Here is a 23,531-nt window from a genome sequence, read left to right as displayed (position 1 = left end):
TTACTTTTAGAAAAATTAGCGATTTATACACTTTTTAATGTCACATTTTGTAATATATTTGCATTGTTTTATTTTTGTGATATGGATTATGTTCTCATCCTGTTTTTGTTTTTTTTGAGGAGGCACTGCCTACCTTGTCTCCTCGGAGGAAACGCCCCTGACACACACACACACACACACACACACATATATATATATATATATATATATATATATATATATATTAAATGCAATCAAATGTAATACTCACATACACAGATACCAGCAGTTTAAAACCAAGGAAATTTTGGTTACATATAGTGTTACATTTTAGGACTATATGGTAATAAACCTTGCTGTTATTGCACCTGCCTGAGATGATACAATGCTTGATATAATGGACCATAAAGGTGTTTATGAGTGTGAGATGTGAGCCATTCCTTCTGTGCTTTTCTTAAATTTTTGTAGCCCGAAGTTACTTTAATGATACTCCTGGAGACACTGGCGAAGGATTTTTAGTTATCATTAGAGATTTAGGGTGCTATTCAATGGTGAAATTTATCACTGAAAAGTGTGAATATCAATAAATTAATCTTGACCGAACAAATAAAATCTTGTTTTGGTATCTGTGCTTAAAATACCATGATACAAGCAAAGAAAGATTGATTGTGGCATTATTAATGTTTGAAAAATACCAGCATAAATAATAAAAGCGGTTTGGTCTCTGCACACAAAGGAATTACCTTGTTCTCTTTTATGGAAAATATTATGCCAACAGGTTGCTCTCATGCCATTTGTGAGTTTATGTATGTTTTTGACTGCAGTGACTGTTTGCTACTCCCCCGCAAAGAGAAAATAGGTCTTTCATGTATAAAATGTGCTTTCCATCTCAGATAATGATGATTCACTGCAGTATTTCCTTTATTTTCGGGCCTCACCTACGTACATCCTTTCCTTTCCTTTCCTTTCCTTTCCTTTCCTTTCGTGCATTCACTGTAAAAAATCAGAAGCTGAGAAAACTTAAAAACCTCTCCAGTACTGGAAAGCTTTTCTAATATTAACGCGGGTCCTAAATCTCTTGCCTGATCATAACCCTTCCTTTTCCAGTGATTTTCCTCTGAGCTTTTCTCTTTTGTAATGTCTCTCAGCCATCTCTCTTTCTACAGACTTTCTTCAAATCTCCCTCTTGCTCACTCTCTCTCCTCCCCCATCATGAGTGGACACGCCCCTTACTGCTGATTGGCTCACTCTCTCTCCTCTCCCATCATGAGTGGACACGCCCCTTACAGCTGATTGGCTCACTCTCTCTCCTCCCCATCATGAGTGGACATGCCCCCTACTGCTGATTGGCTCACTCTCTCTCCTCCCCCATCATGAGTGGACACGCCCCTACTGTTGATTGGCTCACTCTCCCATCATGAGTGATATGCCCTCACTCTCTCTCTCCTCCCCCATAATAAGAGGACACGCCGCCTACTGCTGATTGGCTACAAGTGTGTTGTGCTGCTCGGTCCGATCCACTTTTAACAGCGTTTCTCAGAAATCACTTACTGCACCTTTAATTATGCATTAACTTGGTGTAACGAGGTAAACTAAGAGGTTGTTTTTGGGATGTGCAGTAGCCCCTACTGCTGTTTTAAGTAAGCCATCGAGAGTAGCTCCAAGTTCAGTTCAAGATAACGGACATGACTTTTAATTTTGATGTTGAATGTAGCCATAGGCCTCCCACTCTGTATAACCTAATGTAGGCTTCATTTCCACAACAAGCACCATTAGAGCCAAGCTGGAAGCAAATTTCCATTCAATGCATCTCCATGGCCATTCTCTCTGAAGTGGAGGAGATTAGACAGTTCACAGGGGTACTCGTTTCTGTTCTGTGAGATATCCGTATCAGCTCTGCTCCATCCTGGTGCTGGTAAGGAAAATGGCAAAGAGGAGGGGCTTCCCCAATTGGCCCAGTACCTTCCTGAGCATCTCCCCTAACGCCAGTGCTTCTTTGATGTCAATACGAGGGAATGCTGTCAGAGCAGCAGTCATGAATATATTAAGATTCTGCACAGTTATTTTTGCTCTGATGGATTGTGGGGCTCGGTGGGGTTCCTGTTGAGAGCGTGGTGGTGCAGAATGAGTGAAGGCAGTAATATCAGCGTTGCTTCTAATTAAGACAGAGAAGATGCAATAAGTGGTTATTTCCTTTGTTTGGATCCACCATTTGGTGCATGGACATTGGGGATCTGCCTTCTCTCAAGGAAGCTCTGCAAGGAGCCAGTTTCAATAGTGTCCACAAGGGTGCTATCATTGCTCTTTAATTAGTTCCCATCTACTCCCACAAGATGTACCTCCAGCTTTTCTGAATACCCTGACAGGTTTTCAAATTAATAATAGAAGAACTAAAATCTGTCTAGTGTGTGATATTTGGCAGTGCAGACTTGCATAAAAAGAGCACACTGTTGTTAAAGGGATAGTTCGGCCAAAAAGGAATTTTGTTTTCGCTCTAAAAAATGCTAGGGTAAAGAGCGGAGCACCCAGATTCTCTTGCAAAAATATTGTCCATTTAATCCTTCACCTTTTCTAACCTCAAAAGAGTCTTTGGAGTCAAGAGAGTTTAAATGCCACAATACAGGCCATCTGCCTGCTGCGTCTGAGACGGCCATCTTCCTGCATCTGACCAGCGGTCAGGACACATAGGTCAAAAAGCAGAGCGACGGACTAATACAATTTCATATGTGGATGAATTCATCTTCACTCTAGCATGTGAAGAAGAAAAGAAGAGTGAGAGATAACGAGGAGGACACAAAGGACTTTGAGATGCGAAGACTTCAGAGAAATGCATTCATATTGCAACTTGTGAGACTGAATGATTTATAGTGCATGTTCAGCTGATATCATGAGGAGTGGAGGAGTTTTCAATAAATTAGTGGCTTCCCCTCCAGTTCTGCTCCATAAGGAATTGGACCTCAGAGAGATCCACCCACATTTGGAAGTAAAATCTTAGGTTTTTCAAAGAGCTCACTTTAGGTCTGTCTTTTTACATCTTTCTCGGTCTGCGTTGCATTGCGATGGTTTTTACGTGCCCTATGAATGTTCTTTTGAGTACAAAAAGGACCCATCGGATTTTGTGGAATGACACTCAGTGGTACTCGTGTTATGTCATACCATTAATATTATCTGCTTTCTCTTCCATCTCTATTACTTACGCTGCTCACTTTGACCCTCTAGGACAAAAACACATCTGTTCAAAGCCTCACCATCATGCACAACAATACATTAGCCATTCTGTGTAAATCCCTGCTCGGTACTGCTTTTTACTGCCACAAAGGTTCAAAGGCTCCGTGTGAATAGCTGGCGGGATAGAAGATAGATGACCAAAGAGAGGGTGGAGTGAGGGGTTCTGGGTAAAGAAGTGGGCGTTAGTAGTGGACAATCAGAGAGATTTCAACTCGCAGTCTTAAGGGAAGTGAGCAGGAGAGAGTTCTTGAAGGATGACACTCAGTTTGGAGCGGTCACTTTTTTGTTTTAATGGCACAGGACCCTTTTTCGTGACATCAGAGCGCTCGGCTATGGCCAACGTGGCGTCTCTTTTGGCCCGTAGGTTCTACCATGTTGGAGGCAGTGTGGCGGTGCCGCAGAAGTGTCGCTTGGCTTATATAGGTGAGACGTTTCTTGTAAGAGTAAGTGTGTGTGCATCATATCGGTTATCAGCTGATATTATTCATTTTTTAAAACTTGTATCAGTAGTTATTGGATATTTAATTGTTCATGCTCATTTTCCCTATTTTTTTTACATTTAGGTTACCTTTATCATCCATCTAACAGTTAATCTTTAAAAGAAGTAATAAATTAATGATTATATGCAATCTATAGCAAATTTCAATTTGAATGACCATTTTCATGATATAAAATATAATATTTTGATGCCTTAAATTATTTGTAGCATTGATTGATTATTTTAGTGTCCAGTTTTTTTATTTATTTAGACTGTGTGTGTGTGTGTGTGTGTGTGTGTGTGTGTGTGTCTGTGCGTTTGTGTACAGGTTTATATTACATTGTGGAGACCAAATGTTCCCACAATTATAGTAAAACTTTAGATTCCCTACTTTGTGAGAATTTTTTTCTGGTCCTCACAAGGAAGATTGATTAATAAACAATTAAATGTAACTTTTGATCAATTTAACATGTTCATGTTAAATATCAATATCCATATGTTTGTATCTAATCTATCTATCCATCAAAAGTGTGTCTGTGTGTATATATATATGTATATATATACAGGGTGCGATTTGTGAAAAAAACCAGAGGGGGGGATGTTTTGAAGTTTTTTTTTTTGTCTTTTTTTTCCCCTTGTGAAAATAAATCACAAACCACAGTGGAGCTTTATACTAATTTTTTGGCAGCTGCCTGTTACAGAAACATTTTTGCAATAAATATTCTGATTTAACCTTGAATTTTGAAGCATTAGTATTAGCTTTACTGAAGTAAATGTAGTTTACTAGTCTAGGGGGGTACGGGGACAATGCTCCCCTGAAAAAATTTTGATTTCCTTGGTGTAGACTTGTGCAGTTTAAGACGTTTTAAGGCCAACAAATTGGATAACAATTGCTTTGAAACAATGTCAACAAATAGCCTATGCATGCACCGTTTTGAGGCAGCTTAAAATTGCATGTTTGGTAATTTCATGACTTAATTTACAACAGAAGAACGACGGTGCATGCTCGTAGTTTCATTTGCACTTTATTAAAGCTATAATAAAGTAATGTGCAGCGCACGCCTCCGCATTTGCGCGTGCAATTCTTGAGTGCGCGCCGTGAGCACAGTATAACGGCTGATTGGACAGTCATGTTCATTTTTCTGAGTTTTACCGACATAGCCTGACAACATCTCGTCTGACCGCAGTTCACTGTTGTTCAAGTAAAGCTCGTCCTCACCTATCTTTTCCGCGCTCGTTTGACTTGTGCCTGGTGCTGAGGCGAAGTTGGAATGCGCCTCTAAAAGTGTCCCGTTTGTTGTGGTCGTAAAGAGACGGTTCTATATAAAGGCAGCGTTTTACTTGCCAATGTTTTAAAAAATATTTTTATTTTTAGTATTTTATATGCTGGTGGTTTGTGGAGTAGCATCACCCGGGGGTAATATTTTTTATCCCCACCGGGTTTTCTATGTGAATATATTGTAAAATATCATTTATTCATGTTTCTTGAGCAGCAAATCAGCATATTAAAATGATTTCTGAAGGATCATGTGACACTGAAGACTGGAGTAATGATGCTGAAAATTCAGTTTTGATCACAGGAATAAATTACATTTTACAATATATTCACATAGAAAACAGCTATTTTAAATTGTAATAATATTTCACAATATTACTGTTTTTATTATTATTATTATTATTTGTATTTTTAATCAAATAAATGCAGCCGTGGTGAGCAGAAGAGACTTTATTCAAAATCTTACCGATCCCAAACATTTGAACCGCAGTATATCTGCCATTTAGCAAATGTCATAACATATAATTATCAGCTTGTTGGTATCTGTGTGTGTGTGTATTTGTACGTATGTGTGTATTCCTCAGCCACAGATACATGACACAGGTCTCAAAGTCAATTTTTTCTTATTGCTCTGTATTGTTTAATGGCTTTCCAGCTGTCAGTTGGGCTGAAATCACTAACCTCCTACTCCCTACTCTAGTTAGCTTGTATGTTCATTAGACTGACATTTGTGAGCTTCTGTTTTTACCGCTACATTGCATCAGATATGAGAGTCAATTGTAAAAGAGCAAAAAATAATGCTCTGCCTATTATCACCTTTCAGAAATAGTGGAAGACATCTACTCTGGGATTCATTGCCCAGGAGAGGGTGTGAGAATGACGGTGTGTGCGTAAAACAGCCTGCTATTCTACCTCACTGAATATGTTCGGTGTGAAACTGACAGTGTTTTATGGAACAGATGGCTCAAAATGAAGCGTTCTCCAACAAATGTAAACACAAACCAGCTTTTGGGCTATTTTAAGTCTGAGAGGGGTCTCTGTGCTAGGAAAAGGTGTGCCAAAGTATTCCCATGACATCCTATTTAAATGCGTTTGTTCCTTTGCGCCCATTCCTGCCTGTCCGGTTGGAGCTTGGTTTAATTAATCGAGATGCATGAAAAGATTTTAAATTGAAGTGCTGGTAAGAATAGGAGCAAATGTATGATCAGATATTTGACACTGAACAATGAGAGCACAGAGCATGCACAGCTGTATTGTTGGTTATTTATAGCGCAGACTGTGCACATACACAGTTTAATCTGCTTTATTGGTGTGTGTGACATGTTCCCCATCCAGATCCTCTGCCTCGCAGCACTCTGAGGCGCTGTGAACACTATGGCAGGACTGCTAAACCATCTCACAGACTTGGCTGTGGCTCAGATCTGCTTTGTGGAGGGAGTCTTTTTATCCTCTTCTGGTGGAAAGAGTGTGGTTATTGCGATATGTGGTTATTGCTTTGACTATAATCTAACCTGATCTCTCATGATGATCTTGGTGGTCATCAAGATAACAGTGCTTATGATTAGGGATTCACAGTTATGGGTTTTTCAGTAGCTGTGTATCTGGACATCTGATTGGCTGAGGGTAATGCTGATATAATATGATACAGTTTAATGGTGTTCATTGAGATGTAAACAAATTAAAACATATTTTACACATTATTTTGTTAAGAATTAACAACATTTAAAGGGGTCCTTGATTATGATTTCACTTTTTTAACTTTAGTTAGTGTGTAATGTTGCTGTTTGAGCATAAACAACATTCAAGTTCAATGCAAAGGGAGATATTTTATTTTACAGAAATCACTTTTTAAGGACTACAACAAACAGCTAGGGACTACAACGAGCTTCCCCCCAGGTTGGTGACATCACAAACCCCCAAATTTACATAAACCCCACCCTCGAGAACACGCAACAAAGGGGGTGAGGCCATGTTGGGCTGCTTTAGAGAAGAGGAAGAGTTGTTGTAGTAGAGTGTTGTTGGCATGCTGTCATTTTACGCCGGACTGCTTCACAAACGAGGGTCAATTCAACGCTGGATTTGCTCAAAAGATTAACATGACGGCACATGCTAGTCGATGAGCTGAATCAACTCCGCAGCAACTACATAAATTTATCCACTAACCATTCAGAAACGTCCAGTTTCACTCTAAAAGTTGTAACGTCTTCCTGAGTCTCTCCATCAGTGTCGACTCCGGTTTGAACAATGTAAGACTGAACACCGTTACTGACAATCCTCATTTTGTCTGCGTGAGATTCTCCAGCTTTGTTGTTGATGAGCAACCGAAGCATGAGCTGTTAAAGCTCCACCCTCTTCTAGAAAGGGGGCCGGGAGCAGCAGCTCATTTGCATTTAAAGGGACACACACAAAAATGGCGTGTTTTTGCTCACACCCAAATAGGGGCAAATTTGACAAGCTGTAATAAATGATCTGTGGGGTATTTTGAGCTGAAACTTCACAGACACATTCTGGGGGCACCAGAAACTTAAATCCTCTTTAACTAACTATTAACTATGACTTTTGCCTCAATAAACTTTACTGCTTATTAATAGTTAGTAGTAAAAGGTAGTTTTTAAGTTTAGGTATTGGGTAGGATTAAGGTTTATAGAATATGGTTATGCAGAATAAGGTATTAATGTGTGCTTTATAAGTACTAATAAACAGCTAATATATCCTAGTAATATGCATGTTAAGAATCAACTAGTTAATAGTGCGAATTGGACCCTAAACTAAAGTGTTACCAAAGTTACATTGTGGACCTTTAAACTCCCTAAAAAAACCTGAAAATGCTTTAATGTAAAATTACCTGAGTGATAATGTGCTGCTTCTCAGTTCAGTGGTTCAGCCAGTGTGATCTGAAGCACAAAAGTTAATGCATTGATGCATGTGATTCATTAAATATGTTGACATTATAACTGTTTCAGTGTGTAATTTATCTATTTATCAACACAGATGGGACTTATAATGAAATAAGTCATTACACTCTTTGCATGGTGTAATTTAGCTGTCATTGTATTTTGGAAGATTTGAGAAGACCATCAGACTACAGCAGCAAAAACATCTTTGTAGAGTGTGAGGAAATTTGTTTAAAGATTTGCATTGAATTCAGTGCATTACTTTTATGCAGTGTCATAGAAATTAAAAGCATATGCAGAGGTAACCCTGAAATAAGTGCAGTTTGTTGAAGCTGTGCGCAGGTGTCTGACTGCATAATGCACATCCTCGGTTTTGTGTTCCTGCTCTGATGGTTCTGAACGCACAGTGCTTTGTGATTTAGGCATCACAGAGCCAGAGTCTCTACGACCCAATTATTCAGTGTTTGATATCTCCCTGTTCTTCTCACCAGGCCGCTTTGATCTGCTCTCTTGTCTTCACCCGCCGGTTTTGAGAGCACATTTAGTTCTCTTATGTCTCCAATACTTATAAAGATGCTCTCCCCCTGCTTTATTTACACTTTCTATCTCTTCTCCCTCCTGTCACTTTTAACTTTCCTGGGTCAAAAAGAGGTAAAAGCAGTAACGCTATCGCATTATGAATTAAATTTTGCTCTGCTTTTCCATTTCACTCAGCTGGCCTCTGTATTCAGCTTCTGTTTTCCTCTGGCTGCTTTGTGATGCTCTGCTAAGCTGACTTCCTACCTAAATCCATCTGGCCCATTGACAAATATGGGAATATTAGTGTGTTTCAAGCCAATAGCTTTGATTAAACAATCAGGTGGACTGCATTATGAAATGGGGCATTAATAATTGAGCTAGGCTGTGTCTGAAATCGCCCCCTATACCCTTAAATAGGGCACTATTTGAAGGGGACAGCCATTTGTAGTGTATGTGTGCGGTACAAGAAATCACAGGGAAAGCGGTACAAGCCTCGTCTCATTCATGTTGTCAGATCTTGTTGGAAAAACAAGAACAAGCCCATAAAAAATGTATGCTTTATGCTGAAAATAGGACAAAAATATTGTAACCCGCACCTTCTCACTTTATGTAAACTCGATCACTTTTTGGGGACCTATAATGCCCCTTTTACAAGGTGTAATATAAGTTTCCATTTTTGTGTGTGTCCCTTTAAATGCAAATGAGCTGCTGCTCCCAGCCCCCTTTCCAAAAGAGGGCGGAGCTTTAACAGATTGCGGTTCGGTTGCTCAACAACAACAAAGCTGGAGAATCTCAAGCAGCCAAAATGATGATTTGTTGTAGTCCTTAAAAAGCGATTTCTGTAAATGAAAATATCTCCCTTTGCATTGAGCGTTGTAATTTTGCAGATGTTGTTTATGCTCTAACAGCAACATTACACGCTAAATAAAGTTAAAAAAAGTGAAATCATAATCAACCACCCTTTTAAACAACAAGCCAAAAACGCTTTACAGTGTGTATGTGGCCATAGATTCATCAGTGTCCCAATGTGTAGTGAGCCTTACTGTCCTTACCAGTGCCCAAATTCGTGTACACGATACACTGATTCACGACCTAGGAAGGTAGGGAGTTATTTGAGACGGACCCAGAGAGCGATAGCACACTTCACATCTAACACAAACTTCAACGCAGAGCACTGAACTGAGGAAACAGACCGCTTATAAACACTGAGACAGGCAAAGAAACAGGGAACAGGTGAAAACTAATTAGAAACCATGGTAACAAATGAGAACTCAGGCAAAGACAGTCCCTGTGTCCGAAATTGGCCCCTATACCCTTAAATAGGGCACTATTTGAGGGGACAGCCATTTTTAGTGGTGTCCGAAACCTTAGTGGATGTTATCGAGTGCACTCATTCAATCCCACAATGCACCGCAATAACGAGTGTACAACTAATGTACGCTCAGTGGCTAGAGAATACCCATAATTCACTGTGAGAGTCGCACACTACATGAACTCGCCAGAAGATGGTGCCCACAGCTGAATCATCCATCCATTTATTTTCCAAACCGCTGGTCCAATGTGAGTACAGCGTAATATCATACAGGTATAAATTCCTTTTTAATTGATTATTAAATTGTTTAATTAAGGTTTATACGTGCTAGTTTCCATGACAGAGTTCAAGAGAAATCTTTTCATTACTGCTGGAGCTGCCAGTTTCAATAATTATTAAACAGCAAGAACAAACTACGCAAAAGTGGCAGCCCTCAGTCTGAATTCACTCGTTGTCATTCACCCCTTCAAGTGGACTATATTAGTGGACTAATGTAGGGAGTAGTGAATGAGGGTATAGGGGTTGATTTCAGACACAGCCAGTGACAATGAAACTAAACAGAACATAACTAAGAAACTAAGATCTAAACAATACATGAACGTGACAATTGTGATGTGACATTCATGAATTTATGCAAAAGAAAGTAATTTATATAAAGGAATAAATACATTGCATTATACTATTTTGTACAATTTTTTCTTTTCAATAAATTAATTCATTTATGTCAAATATATTCCGACCCTGAGTGCAGTTGAATTGTCTCTTTAACTCATTATTATCATGTCATGAAGTGGCAGGGGAGGCCGGCGTCCTGAAGCGAGGGGCTCTTGTCAATCCTTCTCTCAAGTGTTCGCACCTCTCTCTCCACAGCCTAATGAACAGGCTTCCTCCCTCCCTCCACTCCCTCGAGATCGGTGCCGAGTCCCCACTGTGCAGAACGCAGTAATCGGCCGTGAAGGTTTACTCAACACGAGACTAATTTGTTTCGAATGAGCTGGAGAGACTCGTGGTAATAACAATAATAAGAGTCCAAAGAGGAGGACAAGAGAGAGACCCTTATTAACTGTTCATTAGTCCTGACCACTCATTAAAATGGATTTCTTAATTTAGGGATCTAATTGATATAAGTATAATTGCTTGTCCATGATCTTTGACCCTCCTGTCCATTCCTTCACACCCTTCAGCTTCTGGTCCTAATTAAGTTGCATGTTTTGGCATATTGAGTCAAGTGGAGAGCACGGATGTCGAGTGTCCCTGTGGAAGCTGATGTACCCTTCCATGTTTTTTAAAATTCTAATCACAATTGTTTGGGTCTGTGGAATCCCATGAGTCCATAACAAGAGCACAAAGTCCTGCAGTTCCTTCATGAAAACCCGTAAGGAGCACAGAGTGTTTTTATTTTGCGCTTGAGTTGGTCTTTATCTGTGAGATAAAAATGTGTGAGTGTTATTTAAAGTGGGTTGTTGAAAGCCACCAACTATTTATCCAAAGTACAGCTTTGCTTGCATGAGGGAACAGCAGCCTAGAGATCTTCTGATCCATAGTGTCAACATTTTACAAAAACGCTCACCAGGAGTTGGTAGCTAAACGAAAAAGGAGGAAATATAAACACTGTTTATATGTTGCATAAACATTTGCTACTACAGGGTGCAAAAAGCTTATCCTTTCAGAAGAAGTCTCAAGCTAGTGAGCTGCCTTTGCTGTCTGCTGCCTAAATAGGAGGCTGCCTACTAAATGCTAGATGCCAAACAAACGCCAACGGTTTTATTTCAGATCAGTGTGTTACCCCTGTTGGCATCTGTTGCCATTGGTCTGCATATGTTTTCACTGACTGAACATGCTCAATCATGTTTGTCAGGTCGTGGAATGTCTGAGAAGTTGTCTGCATTGGTTGCCATCTGTCGTTGCAGTGTGAATTAGCCTTAAGACAGCGTCCTGCCCAGGAAGGGATCTTACGAGTGGCTGATGTTTGGGATGCACTGCACCCCACAAATGAGATGCGACTTATAATTTATTCCCTAAAAGAACTCTGCTTCACCACAAAGGATTGTTTTTATATTTCATTGACTTTCATTCTATGGACAAAATCAGTTGAAAAAAAATTATGTTACGCAAAAGAAAGAAAGTCATAAAAGTTGACATGACATGAGGGTGATTTAGTGTTAATTTTGTTAGCAATTTTTTTATTTAGTCGTAGTCTTAGTCGTATGTCAAGTGTACTATTTACAGAAATCGCTTTTTAAGGACTACAACAAACGACTGGAAGGGACTACAATAAGCTTCTTCCCGGGTTGGTGACATCAGAAACCCCAAAATTTACACAAACGAGGGTCAATTCAACGCTGGATTTGCACAAAAGATTAACATGACGGCACATACTAGTCGATGAGTTGAATCAACTCCACAGCAACTACATAAATTTATCCACTAACCATTCAGAAACGTCCAGTTTCATTCTAAAAGTTGTAACTTCTTCCTGAGTCTCTCCATCAGTGTCGACTCCGGTTTGAACAATGTAAGGCTGAACACTGTTACTGACAATCCTCATTTTGGCTGCGTGAGATTCTCCAGCTTTGTTGTTGTTGAGCAACCGAAGCGTGAGCTGTTAAAGCTCCGCCCTCTTCTGGAAAGGGGGCCGGGAGCAGCAGCTCATTTGCATTTAAAGGGACACACACAAAAACGCCGTGTTTTTGCTCACACCTAAATTGGGGCAAATTTGACAAGCTGTAATAAATGATCTGTGGGGTATTTTGAGCTGAAACTTCACAGACACATTCTGGGGACACCAGAGACTTATATTACATCTTGTGAAAGGGGCATTATAGTTCCCCTTTAATGTTTTTCTATTAAAACAACAGCAAAAAAGACTTTGTATTGTCACACGGATGTTGTGTAAGTGCATTTATTCAGCAACCACAATCGCAAACAATATAGTGGAGATCCATGTTTGTATTCATTGCAGTTCATCGCTGAAGGTTTGATTGCAGCAAACAGTTTAAGCGGCTCGTGAAGGAACACAGACTGACTGAATGACACTTTCATTTAAGATAAATATCTCAAATGGAAATCGCTAAACTCCAGATTACTTGTTTGTCGTGTTTTTAGATCATCGCCTCTTCTTCTGGGTTGCCAGATTTCAAAGATTAAGTAAAACACCAGACAGAAAATGTATCCTTTTAACAGAAAAGCTCTGATTGGGGGATTTATGTTTTTGACATTTGGCAACCGCAAACATGAAAGCTCGTAGTAGAGGCTTGTACAGCAGTCTGTAAAACTACATTTTAGTCTCGTCTTTTTTTGTCAATATTGCATGTTGTAATAGTCACAGTTATCATTTAATGACCTTATCGTCATCTTGTCATCATCTTGTCTTAGTCATGGGGAAAAAAAGAACATTTTTCGTCACAGTGAACAAGCGACATGATCCGACATGAGCGGCAGTGATCATTGGTGAAAGATTGTAGGTGTGTTCAGCGACACGACAAAGTTGAGATACTTTATGCAAATGAAGAGCGCCTTACGGGAATGACCACCAATAAGTGTGAAGTCAGTGGCGCGTACGTGATCTGTCACTACATCCAGTAGTGAAGAGTGTCGGTGGCAAGATGAAGTTATTTTAGTGGTCAGCAACTTTCCTATAATTTATGATGTATCTCTGTGTACATATGGTGGTACTCGCCATGCTGACTCCGACTCTGAATGGTTTTGTGAACCCAGATTGACCACCACTTGCGCTTTCGCTGCAGATAAATAGCTGTGATGGCAATGAGAACTTGCTGTTTCTCGCACATCTTTAATATTAAACATTTTATATACTGATTCCATTTATATTTAGTCTTTTCCTTTAAAAAAAAAAGTTTTTAGCGGCAAGAAAACTGATTTTGTGTCTACAACATGGAATAACATCTGTGAATGTGGGAATGCCCACTAGCGACCTCACTGCCAGCCACTGGCGACACACAGCGACAAAGTCGCTGGCAGTTAACACAGCTTAAATAATTTTTGAGTGAACTATACCTTTAACATCCTGCCTAGGTAGGCAGCTCTGAGCTCACTAAGTTTTGGAACAAAGCTAGAGTCTCCATTCCCTTAGAGATTGTGCTGTATCTTGTTGCTGTACACGTCTGTATTGCAACATGTGCTGAAAACTCATGTTGAAACCCAGCTGGAGGCGAAGACATACAGAATGACCTCGAGGGAGAGCGAGAACCTGAGAGAGGGCTTATTTAAGAACAAACACTGTGTTGCAGGGGAAAGGTGGAGCCACTGCTTTCATGAGAATGAAAATCAATAGTTTTCTTCCACAGTAACGCTCACTGACGGTGCTTTATAAAGAGCAAGAGAGTGAGAAAGAGAAAAGTACTGGGAAAGTTTTATGTGTATGCAGACTGGATTGAAACTGCAGTGTTATTACATCTGTGAATATATATTCTGATTTTACTGGATGCTGTTTGACACTTTTTCTCAAGAAGTTTCTCTGTTTTTACTTTTCTAGTTCAGAAACTCTGGAACAACAGAAGATTTAGTGGTGGAAAAAAGAAGATTTGCGATCTGTACAAGACGCCACAAAGGCAAAAGGGTAGATTAAAAGTATCTAAATTAAAAGAGGGAGGAAGAAGGGGAAAAAAGGAAGCCAGACTCGGCCATGCACTTAATAAGACCAGAGAGTGTGTTATTCTGTCACAGTATCTTAATATGCTTTGGAGAGTGACCTGAATATTTCATAATAAGAAGGGCTTGTTTGAAGAGAGTGTGCACTTAAGAATCTCTTTCTTCTTGTTTTCTATCTCTGTCCCTTGTTTTTTGAGATTAACATGTAAGATATATGACTTACGGTTGAGAGACAGTAGATTAAAAGGTTTGGTTTTTGAGCACCAAATCTCTGAAGGATCATGTGACTCTGAAGACTGGAGTAATGATGCTGGAAATTCAGCTTTGATCACAGGAATAAATTACATTTTAAAATATATTCAATAAATAAATATTTAGTATTTTTAATCAAATAAATGCAGCTTTGGTGAACATAAGAGATTTGGGGGAAAAATGTACCAGCCCCAAACTTTTGAGTGGTTGTGGATTTAGATTGAATCTGTGATGTTAAATTATATTTTTGACTTAATTTATACGAAGCACTTTTTTTTCCCAGTGTTTGTGTGGTACTAAGTTTTAATAATGTTATGATAACCTAAGTTTCAGTGATATCCCTCAATATGGGTCAGGTCCCTCTTATGATTTTTTTTTTAATGTCTTAGGAAAAGTAATAAAGCTAAACACTTGACCAATAGTTCTGTAATACATTAGTAGTGTCGGGGTAACACATTACAAGTAACGCAAGCTACTTAATCAGATTATTTTTGGCTAGTAATGCAATGCATTACTTTTAAATTTACAACAAAATATCTGTGTTACTTTTTCAAATAAGTAATGCAAGTTGCTTTGTTTTCTCATTTATTGACTATATATCATCTCATTTGCGCAAACACAGATTAAGTATTCCTCAAAATGATTAAAAACAGTGAAATGCAAACTCAGAATATTACACAAACCTGCAATAAAAAAGGGTCCTATTTTAACGATGTAAGCGCATGGTCTAAAGCACACGGTACAAGTGCACTTAGGGCATGTCCGAATCCACTTTTGCTAGTTTAACGATGGGAAAAATGGTCAGCGCGTCAGGTGCATGGTCTAAAAGGGTTGTCCCTAGTCTCTTAATGAGACATGGGTGTGTTTTGGGCGTAACATGAAATAAACCAATCAGAGTCTTATCTACCATTCCCTTTAAAAGCCAGTTGCGCCATGGCGCATTCACTATTTACACAGCAGTATTTGCAAACAGAAAAACTGAATGCTTCTCTAGCGAGGAAACGGATCTGCTCGTGCACAAGGTTAAAGCATGCGAGCAGACCATCTACTGGACAAGCCAGATTCCACTGAAACATTTTTATCTTTATGCACACAATAATAATCTTTTACATTGTAATCCTTTTATTTTTAATATTTGGCATGTTTGTCTGCTGCCTCGCATCCCTGTGTGTGTAACAAGTTGTGTACCCACCTACAGGTGCATATTACTAACACGCCCTTTAAATAAAAAAAAGATAATTAAAAAAAAAATACCGCGCCATTGACTTTAGACCAGGTTTCAGTTGGTGAATGGAGCAGTCTATTTCAGTTGCCTCAAAATAGTAACGCGCCAACAATGCACCTGAACACACCGCATTTTCAGACCAGCACGCCCATGGGTGCACAAATGGGCGCAAATGCATTTGCATGTAAACAACGTGGCGCTGGATGTGAAAATGATAACTGCGTCGGGCTAAAACTAGCGAAAAACGCTTGCGTCACGCCTGGTGCCACATTGCGCTGGGTGTATGTTAGAGTCCTAAATATGTTAAATAACACAAATATACTTTATGTATTTAATCTCACTTTATTAACCAATGTCTTTGCTGCTGACCTTGGATGATCCAATTCAACCACACTAATTAGCAAAAATGACTTTAGTTCAGTGGTTCTCAAAGTGTGGGGCACTCAAAAGTAATGTTAACACATTACTTTCCATAAAAAGTTACACAATTAGTTATTTTTTTAGGGAGTAACGCAATATTACTTTACTTTTAAAAACTCAACATTGTACATTAGTGATAATTTGTGGTGTTTTGGGCAGTATAAACAAATACTGCTGTTTTTATTCACACCACACAGTACGTACATTCGGTCTTCTATCTGGGTGCAAAGTGAGCATCAGTGTTCGGAGAGGGTGAGAGAGCAAAAGAAGGGTGTTTCAGAGAAGGAATAGAAAGCATTGTCATTCATGGTCATGTCAAATCTAATTGGATTGTGGATTGCGTCCCAATCTGTGAAGTGCTGATAGTGAAAGTGGGCCGGAGGTTTGGTCAGGACAGGAAAAGGATGCTGCCGACACTCTTGCTCTCAGTTTGGATGAATAGATAAGTTGGTGGAAGGGAGGGATAATTCTGGATCCTTTGTAGATTTAGATCAATGTACAACATGATCTTTCAATGTCTGGCTTCTATAATCTGGGTCAGATTCATTGTTTTTACCCAGAGACCCATATCTAACATGGGTTCTCCATAAGCATCTTAGCTCAGCGACCTGCTGTTCATCCTGTGTGAATTGGAGCATATGGAGTACTTTTCCTGATCTCTCTCTACTGTACTCTATTTTCTAATTAATTTCGGAACTGTTAATTCCACTTCATCATCAGAGGCCGTGAATTGACCCAAAATGTCTGAGCCTGCATCCATTATGTCCTTGTAATCTAGCAGAGAAGTGTGTCTCAACTGTTTATGTGTGTGTGCATCTACATCATTTCGACGACTCTTCTGAGAGTGAGATTAGTTTTTAAATCCTTCTCAATTGTCCTGTCCATTATGTTAAACCCTGCTCCAACTGATCTATGTCCTTCCCAGTACTGCTGTCTTCAAGCATGTGTTTGACAAGAACTGAAGTAGGTCGTAATTATACATAAGAACTGGGGTATCAGGCAAATATGTGGCGTTGAGTTGATCTCTGATGTTCAGAGGGTATTTCCTGAGCAACAGGAAGTTGTGTATGCACAGAGACATTTAAGATATTGTGTAACAATATTCTTGTTAATCTTTTCACATCACCAGAGCTGCCATTTTTCTTTTTTAGTACTGCCATCATTTACTCACCCTCATGTTGATCTAAACCTGTATGACTTCCTGATCTTATTTGCGAGCAAACGTAAAGTTGCTTCGGGGAACGCAAACATTTTGCCAGCGAACGTAAAGTTTCTCTGGGGAACGCAGACATTTTGTGAGTGAACGTAAAGTTCCTTCGGGGAACGCAAATATTTTGCAAGTGAACATAAAGTTTCTTGGGGGAACGCAAACATTTTGCGAGCGAATGTAAAATTTCTCGGGGGAACGCAAACATTTTGCGAGCGAACGTAAAGTTTCTCGGGGGAACGCAAACATTTTGCCAGCGAACATAAAGTTTCTTGGGGGAACGCAAACATTTTGCGAGCGAACGTAACATTTCTTGGGGGAACACAAACATTTTGCCAGCGAACATAAAGTTTCTTGGGGGAACGCAAACATTTTGCGAGCGAACGTAAAATTTCTCGGGGGAACGCAAACATTTTGCGAGCGAACGTAAAGTTTCTCGGGGGAACGCAAACATTTTGCCAGCGAACATAAAGTTTCTTGGGGGAACGCAAACATTTTGCGAGCGAACGTAACATTTCTTGGGGGAACGCAAACATTTTGCAATAAAAGTAAAGTTTCTTGGGGGAACGCAAAGATTTTGCCAGCGAATGTAAAATTTCTCGGGGGAACGCAAACATTTTGCGAGCAAACAGAAAATTTCTTGGGGGAAGGCAAACATTTTGCTAGCAAACGTAAAGTTTCTCTGGGGAACATAAACATTTTGCGAGTGAATGCAAAGTTTCTCTGGGGAACACAAACATTTTGCGAACGAACGTAAAGTTTCTCTGGGGAACGCAAAAAATTTTTGAGTGAACACACATTTTGCGAGCGAACGTAAAGTTTCTTGGGGGAACGCAAAGATTTGTGCGAGAATGCAAAAGCATTGACATAATTTTTCCTCCCATCTTATATTATTTTCCTTTAGGGGCTAGTATTCATCATACAAAGTTATCATGTCTTTTAAAGATGTAAAATATAGCACATGTATTTATTAAAAGTTTTAATTATTTTGTATATTTTCAGTATTCATTTTATTTTTTACTTCAAGTTTTAGTAATTTTGTTACATGCTTTTGTACATTTTTTTTATTTTTATTTTTTTATATTTCTGCTTAGTTTTAATATTTTATATGATGACAGAATTTTTTGTATGTGTATGTGAAATAGCAATTAGCAATTCTTAGTGAATTAAATGGAAGTATCGGTCACGTCATGCTACTTTTGGTATAGCTTAATCCACAGTGAAATCCCATTGGTCTAAAATCACATGGATACATCCATGCATATGTATATTATACATCATATTTGTTCCAATTGCCCAATATTTTATTGCTTTATGTAGCGTTTTTAGTAAGAAACAAACAATTAAGTTGTGCATTGCTAGGAAACAGAGTATTAATTGTGTTTGTCTCCTGTATACAGTAACTCACATTCCACTCCTTCTTTATATCATCCAAGAGCTTGTTCCTCCCACCAGCCCCTCAGGCCACCCCGCTTCGAGCGTGTCAGATAGAGAACATGCATGTGCTTCACGTACAAAACCGTATCATCTCCTCGATTTCACATATTGGATTCTCCTTGGTGACTTCACACTGACAGCATAAAGTATAGTGCTTGAGAGTACGGACGGAGTTTGGAGAGAGAGTTTTCAGGCTTTGTGTGCCCTTCCCGTCAGCCCTCTGATGGAGGAGATGAGCCGAAGCACACGGGTGACATGGTGCAAAGTGATTTTGAAAGAAAAGCAACTCCGCCGCATATACACATGCACACGTTCTTCTCTCGAGCTTGTCTTTGCAGCTCTTTTTTGCAGCGATCCAGCCTCAGCCGAGGCAGAAGTTTTATTTAGAGACCTTCAGATCTGTCAGTCGATTGGTCCCAGTGGCCCTGTAGGACAGGGAGTTGCCATCTCACTCAGTCAAGAAGATGAGCGAGGTTGCAGGCATCCTCTGCTGTGTTGCATCATTTTGGTTTTTGTTGACTTAGTCTGCCGCAGGGTTCCTGAACCTTCTTCAACCTTCTTTTCTTTGGCCTGGTAATGATCAGGCACCGATCATTATTAGCCGATAATAAACTGTTCCTTATTTTTAGAGACAGAATCCATTTTTATATCTTTGTTCATTTTCACCTCGCGGTTCAAGTGCCCATCAACCCACTCAATGTGCTTGTGTATTTTTGTTTTGTTCTCGCAGTTGAGCGATGCATGAGTGTGATGCAGTCGGGGACTCAGATGGTGAAGCTGAAGAACGGCTCCAAAGGTCTGGTCCGGCTCTTCTATTTGGATGAACACCGTTCCTGCATCCGCTGGAGACCGTCTCGCAAGAGCGAGAAAGCCAAGAGTAAGTCCAACACATTCAGATGTTAACATAAGAATGTACACAGTTGTTTAATATATGTTAAAGATGATGCGGTGTTGTTATCGTAAATAAAACTATTAAAAATCATTGCTGTTAATTGAAATAAACCTAAAATAAAATCTAAATATTACTGTAAATGATAAACTGTAAAAAATTAGAAATGTTGCCTTGACAGCTAACTGAAATAAGTTTAATTAAGTACTAAAATCACTAAAACTAAAATAAGCTTTTAAAGATAAATAGAATTAAACAAAAACTAACAAAAATGACTAAAACGTAGCCTAAAATTAAAATAAAAACTGTAAATATAAAAATAAAAGCTCATTCAAAATATTAATTAATACTAATAGTATATAAATAATACTAAAATTACACTGGTCAGTCATCTGGCCATTATTGAAAAATAAACCTTGAATTTTATCTGGAATTTTAATTACCAAAGTACTGTTTTTTTATCCCACTTATTAAACAACTACTTAAAGAAATACATTAACATTTTGAAATATTGATTTGTGTTAAAATTACATTATTATATGAAAAGATATAAGATGTCACTCGGCGGCCATCTTTGAAACGCCTCTCGAACAGCTATTTCAGTCATGCAAGTACAGCTCCTGTCGTTTTGAATGGGGAAACATCACATTTCATCACATTTCATCACATTTCATATCTGAAATCACCAATGAAATCTGACAACAACTGTCTAATAAATTTTGTTTTCAAGTGCTCAAATCATGACCAAAAAAATGCACTTTTCAGGCTGGACCTGCCAATGTGCATGAGCGTCTCAGGCCGTTTACATCTGATATTAAGATGCGTTTTGGTTGAAATTGGTTGGATTTTTGAGGGCAGGTCGAAATGCATTCAACCAGCATTTACACTGCAATCCGGTCGAATGCATTTTCGACCACCTCTGGAAATGGTTGAAAATGGACAAGCTCAAAACGTTTTGGACCCCGTTTACACCTTTTTAATAAACAGGGCCTCAGAACACTGACTGTTTCTATAGCAAACAGAGCTTCTAACAGTGATGCAATGACTTCACCAATTGGTGATTGGCTCTTTTATTTAGAAGGCGGGACTTATTCCGCCATATTGCGCATTGCACTTTCTCCCATTCATAGTAATATGAGTGCACCTTCTTTGTACATCTAAAGTCTTTGGATTTACTTAACTCCCAAAAGTTGAGATAACTTTTTAATTTTGTTAATCCAAATACATTGGACAAATCAATTGGATAAACACGGTGAATTAAGTTTAGTTTACTTAAAACTTAACAAGATTTTTTTATAGTGTTCAATGCAAAAAAACACATATACTGAATACATTTTCTTAGAGGCACATTAAAAAAGTCACGTGACTGCCTCAAAAAGTCGAAAATAATAATTTTCTTCTCCTGAACACATGGAATGGAAGCTCTACTTCATTTGCAGTCTGTTTTTGTGTTATATTACCTTTTTTTTTTTTCATTAAATTCCCTATTTGGATGGAAACAGCTATAGTGACAACAATCTGCTTTCAATGTTCCACATCTGTGGTTTACTGATCACTTTCTTGATGACTCTTTCTTGTTCATCGCTCTCTCTTTTTCTTTTCCTCCCCCTCTTTTAGTCTTAGTGTATTACTTGCTCCCCTTTGCTTCCCCATCAAAGGCAGCCCGTGTAGATTTTGATATGTTGAGTGTCTGAGCGCAGCTCTCCTCTCTTACATAATGGCTGTGTATGAATCACAGGCCAGGGGCTTCCAGAAACACACCGCTCTCTCACCATCTGTGTCTGCGCCGCGCTCTGCTTGTTTGGGTGAAGTGAATTCTGCATAAGCGCTCCTTTTTCCCTGGGTGAGCGTTCTGAAATAAATCCTGTTCAACCCTTTCCATATTCACTTCAGGCTTTTGTTAGCGGAGCTGATCTGACCTAGCCCAGATGGGTGGATTATTACACAGTACAGTTAAAAAAAGCTCAAGTGCTATTGTCCCCCTCATCTCACCCCCTTTCACCCCACCTCTCGCTATTTTGCTCCTGTCATGTTTGTGAACTGCTTTCATAAGATAAGACATAATTAAAAAAAAAGAGACAGATTGTGCCCAGCTCATTGTCAGGTTAATGGATCAGCACCGGAATCAACGGCTTTGATGTGACTCTGCCTTCTAGAGCACATGCGGAGCTGTTTGTTAAGATTATTATTATGACAGGAAGTGTTAAAGATGTGTGTTATGTAAGAGTTGTTCACTCAGAAATAAAAAAAATTGGACATTTTGTGTTCTCCTCAAGTCATTCCAAAACCGTATATTGTTATTTTTTTCAGTGAAACACAAAAGGAAAAATTTTTGATGAATCTTTTCACAGCTCTTGCCATATAATGACCACAAAACACACTAATAGCATCAAAAATGTGATCCATATGACCAGTGCACTATATTCCATACTGAAATTTAAAGGGATATTTCAACTAAAAATGAAAATTCTGTCATCATTTAATCAGCCACTTTCCTTTAGTAGGAAATACTTTTTAGCAAACTTTTAGTCATAATGGTGTCGACTTGTATTGTTCCCGGGTGCAAGAATTCAAAGAGTAAACGTTTAGCGGGAATGAATTTCTTCCGGTTTCCAGTGAAGGATCCAGTGTGTTGTAGGCAGTGGATAAAGATGGAGAGAAAGTTGCGACCGGAAAATCTGATAAAAACATTCAACATTTCAAACTGGATGACCACAAACACAGCGATTTATGCCAAACGGAGGGATTTTCAGTAATAAACCTACCCTTACAATAACTGTTCTGTTAATAATCCTCTGTCGATCCACAAATGCAGAAGTGTAATTTGTAGTTTTCACGAAAGTCCTGGAGCTGTCAAAAGACAAATAAATGTGAACTTGTTGGCCCAGGTAACACGGAGAATGAGGAAACATTGTCCATTCACATATACTACCGACATTGTAACAAAGCGGGTTGAAAATCGGCAAAGTTACACTTTAAATTAGCAGCTGTGCAAGTCGTTGAAAGCACAATGCAGATCAAGACAGCAGATGTATCACACAAGTTAGGCCCATTTGACTGACAGCTTAGTTTGTTCTGCTGTATTTGTTGCACTTAACCTATAATGCCCCTTTTCACAAGATGTAATATAAGCAAAGTCCCTTTAAGACAAGTCATTTCACTCGGCGGCCATCTTTGAAACGCCTCTCGGGCATCCAAGTGCAGCTCCAATCTCTTTGAATGGGGAAACATCAAATTCTCCAAAGCTGTTTGCCAAGCTTTTGATTAAATTTCATATTTGTAATCACCAATGAATTCTGACAACAACTGTCTCATAATTTGTTTTCTAAACGCTTGAATCATGACAAAAATATATATTTTTTAGGCTGGATGAAGCTAATGTGCATGCGAAGACCTAAATGCGCGTCTCTTGCGCATAATTTCGGAGGCGCGTCTGACTGTTTCTATAGAAACCGGAGCTTCTAACGGCCGCTGCAGTTATGCGCTGACTTTACCAGTCGGTGATTGGCTCTTATTTAGAAGGCGGGACTTATTCCGCCATATTGCGCGTTGCACTTTCTTCCATTCTAAACAATACGAGTGACACGTCTTGTGTTATTCTATAGTCTTTGATATAAGTCTCTGGTGTCCCCAGAATGTGTCTGTGAAGTTTCAGCTCAAAATACCCCACAGATCATTTATTATAGATTGTCAAATTTGCCCCTATTTGGGTGTGAGCAAAAACATGCTGTTTTTGTGTGTGTCCCTTTAAATGCAAATGAGCTGCTGCTCCCGGCCCCCTTTCCAGAAGAGGGCGGAGCTCTA

General features: G+C 39.1%; 1 protein-coding gene across 1 annotated transcript in view; it reads left to right on the top strand.

The window, feature by feature from the left end:
• plch1 (phospholipase C, eta 1) overlaps positions 1–23,531 on the top strand; it is an 89,772-nt gene that overhangs the window by 22,899 nt on the left and 43,342 nt on the right. Inside the window, exon 3 of the mRNA XM_051870920.1 lies at positions 19,569–19,715. Coding sequence (XP_051726880.1) covers positions 19,569–19,715 — 147 coding nt within the window. The remainder of the gene's footprint in view (positions 1–19,568; positions 19,716–23,531) is intronic.

Source organism: Ctenopharyngodon idella, chromosome 18, assembly GCF_019924925.1.
Source record: "Ctenopharyngodon idella isolate HZGC_01 chromosome 18, HZGC01, whole genome shotgun sequence".
NCBI classification, from domain to species: Eukaryota; Metazoa; Chordata; class Actinopteri; order Cypriniformes; family Xenocyprididae; genus Ctenopharyngodon; species Ctenopharyngodon idella.
Note: the sequence above shows the minus strand (reverse complement) of the source record. Positions and strands in the feature narration are given on the sequence as shown.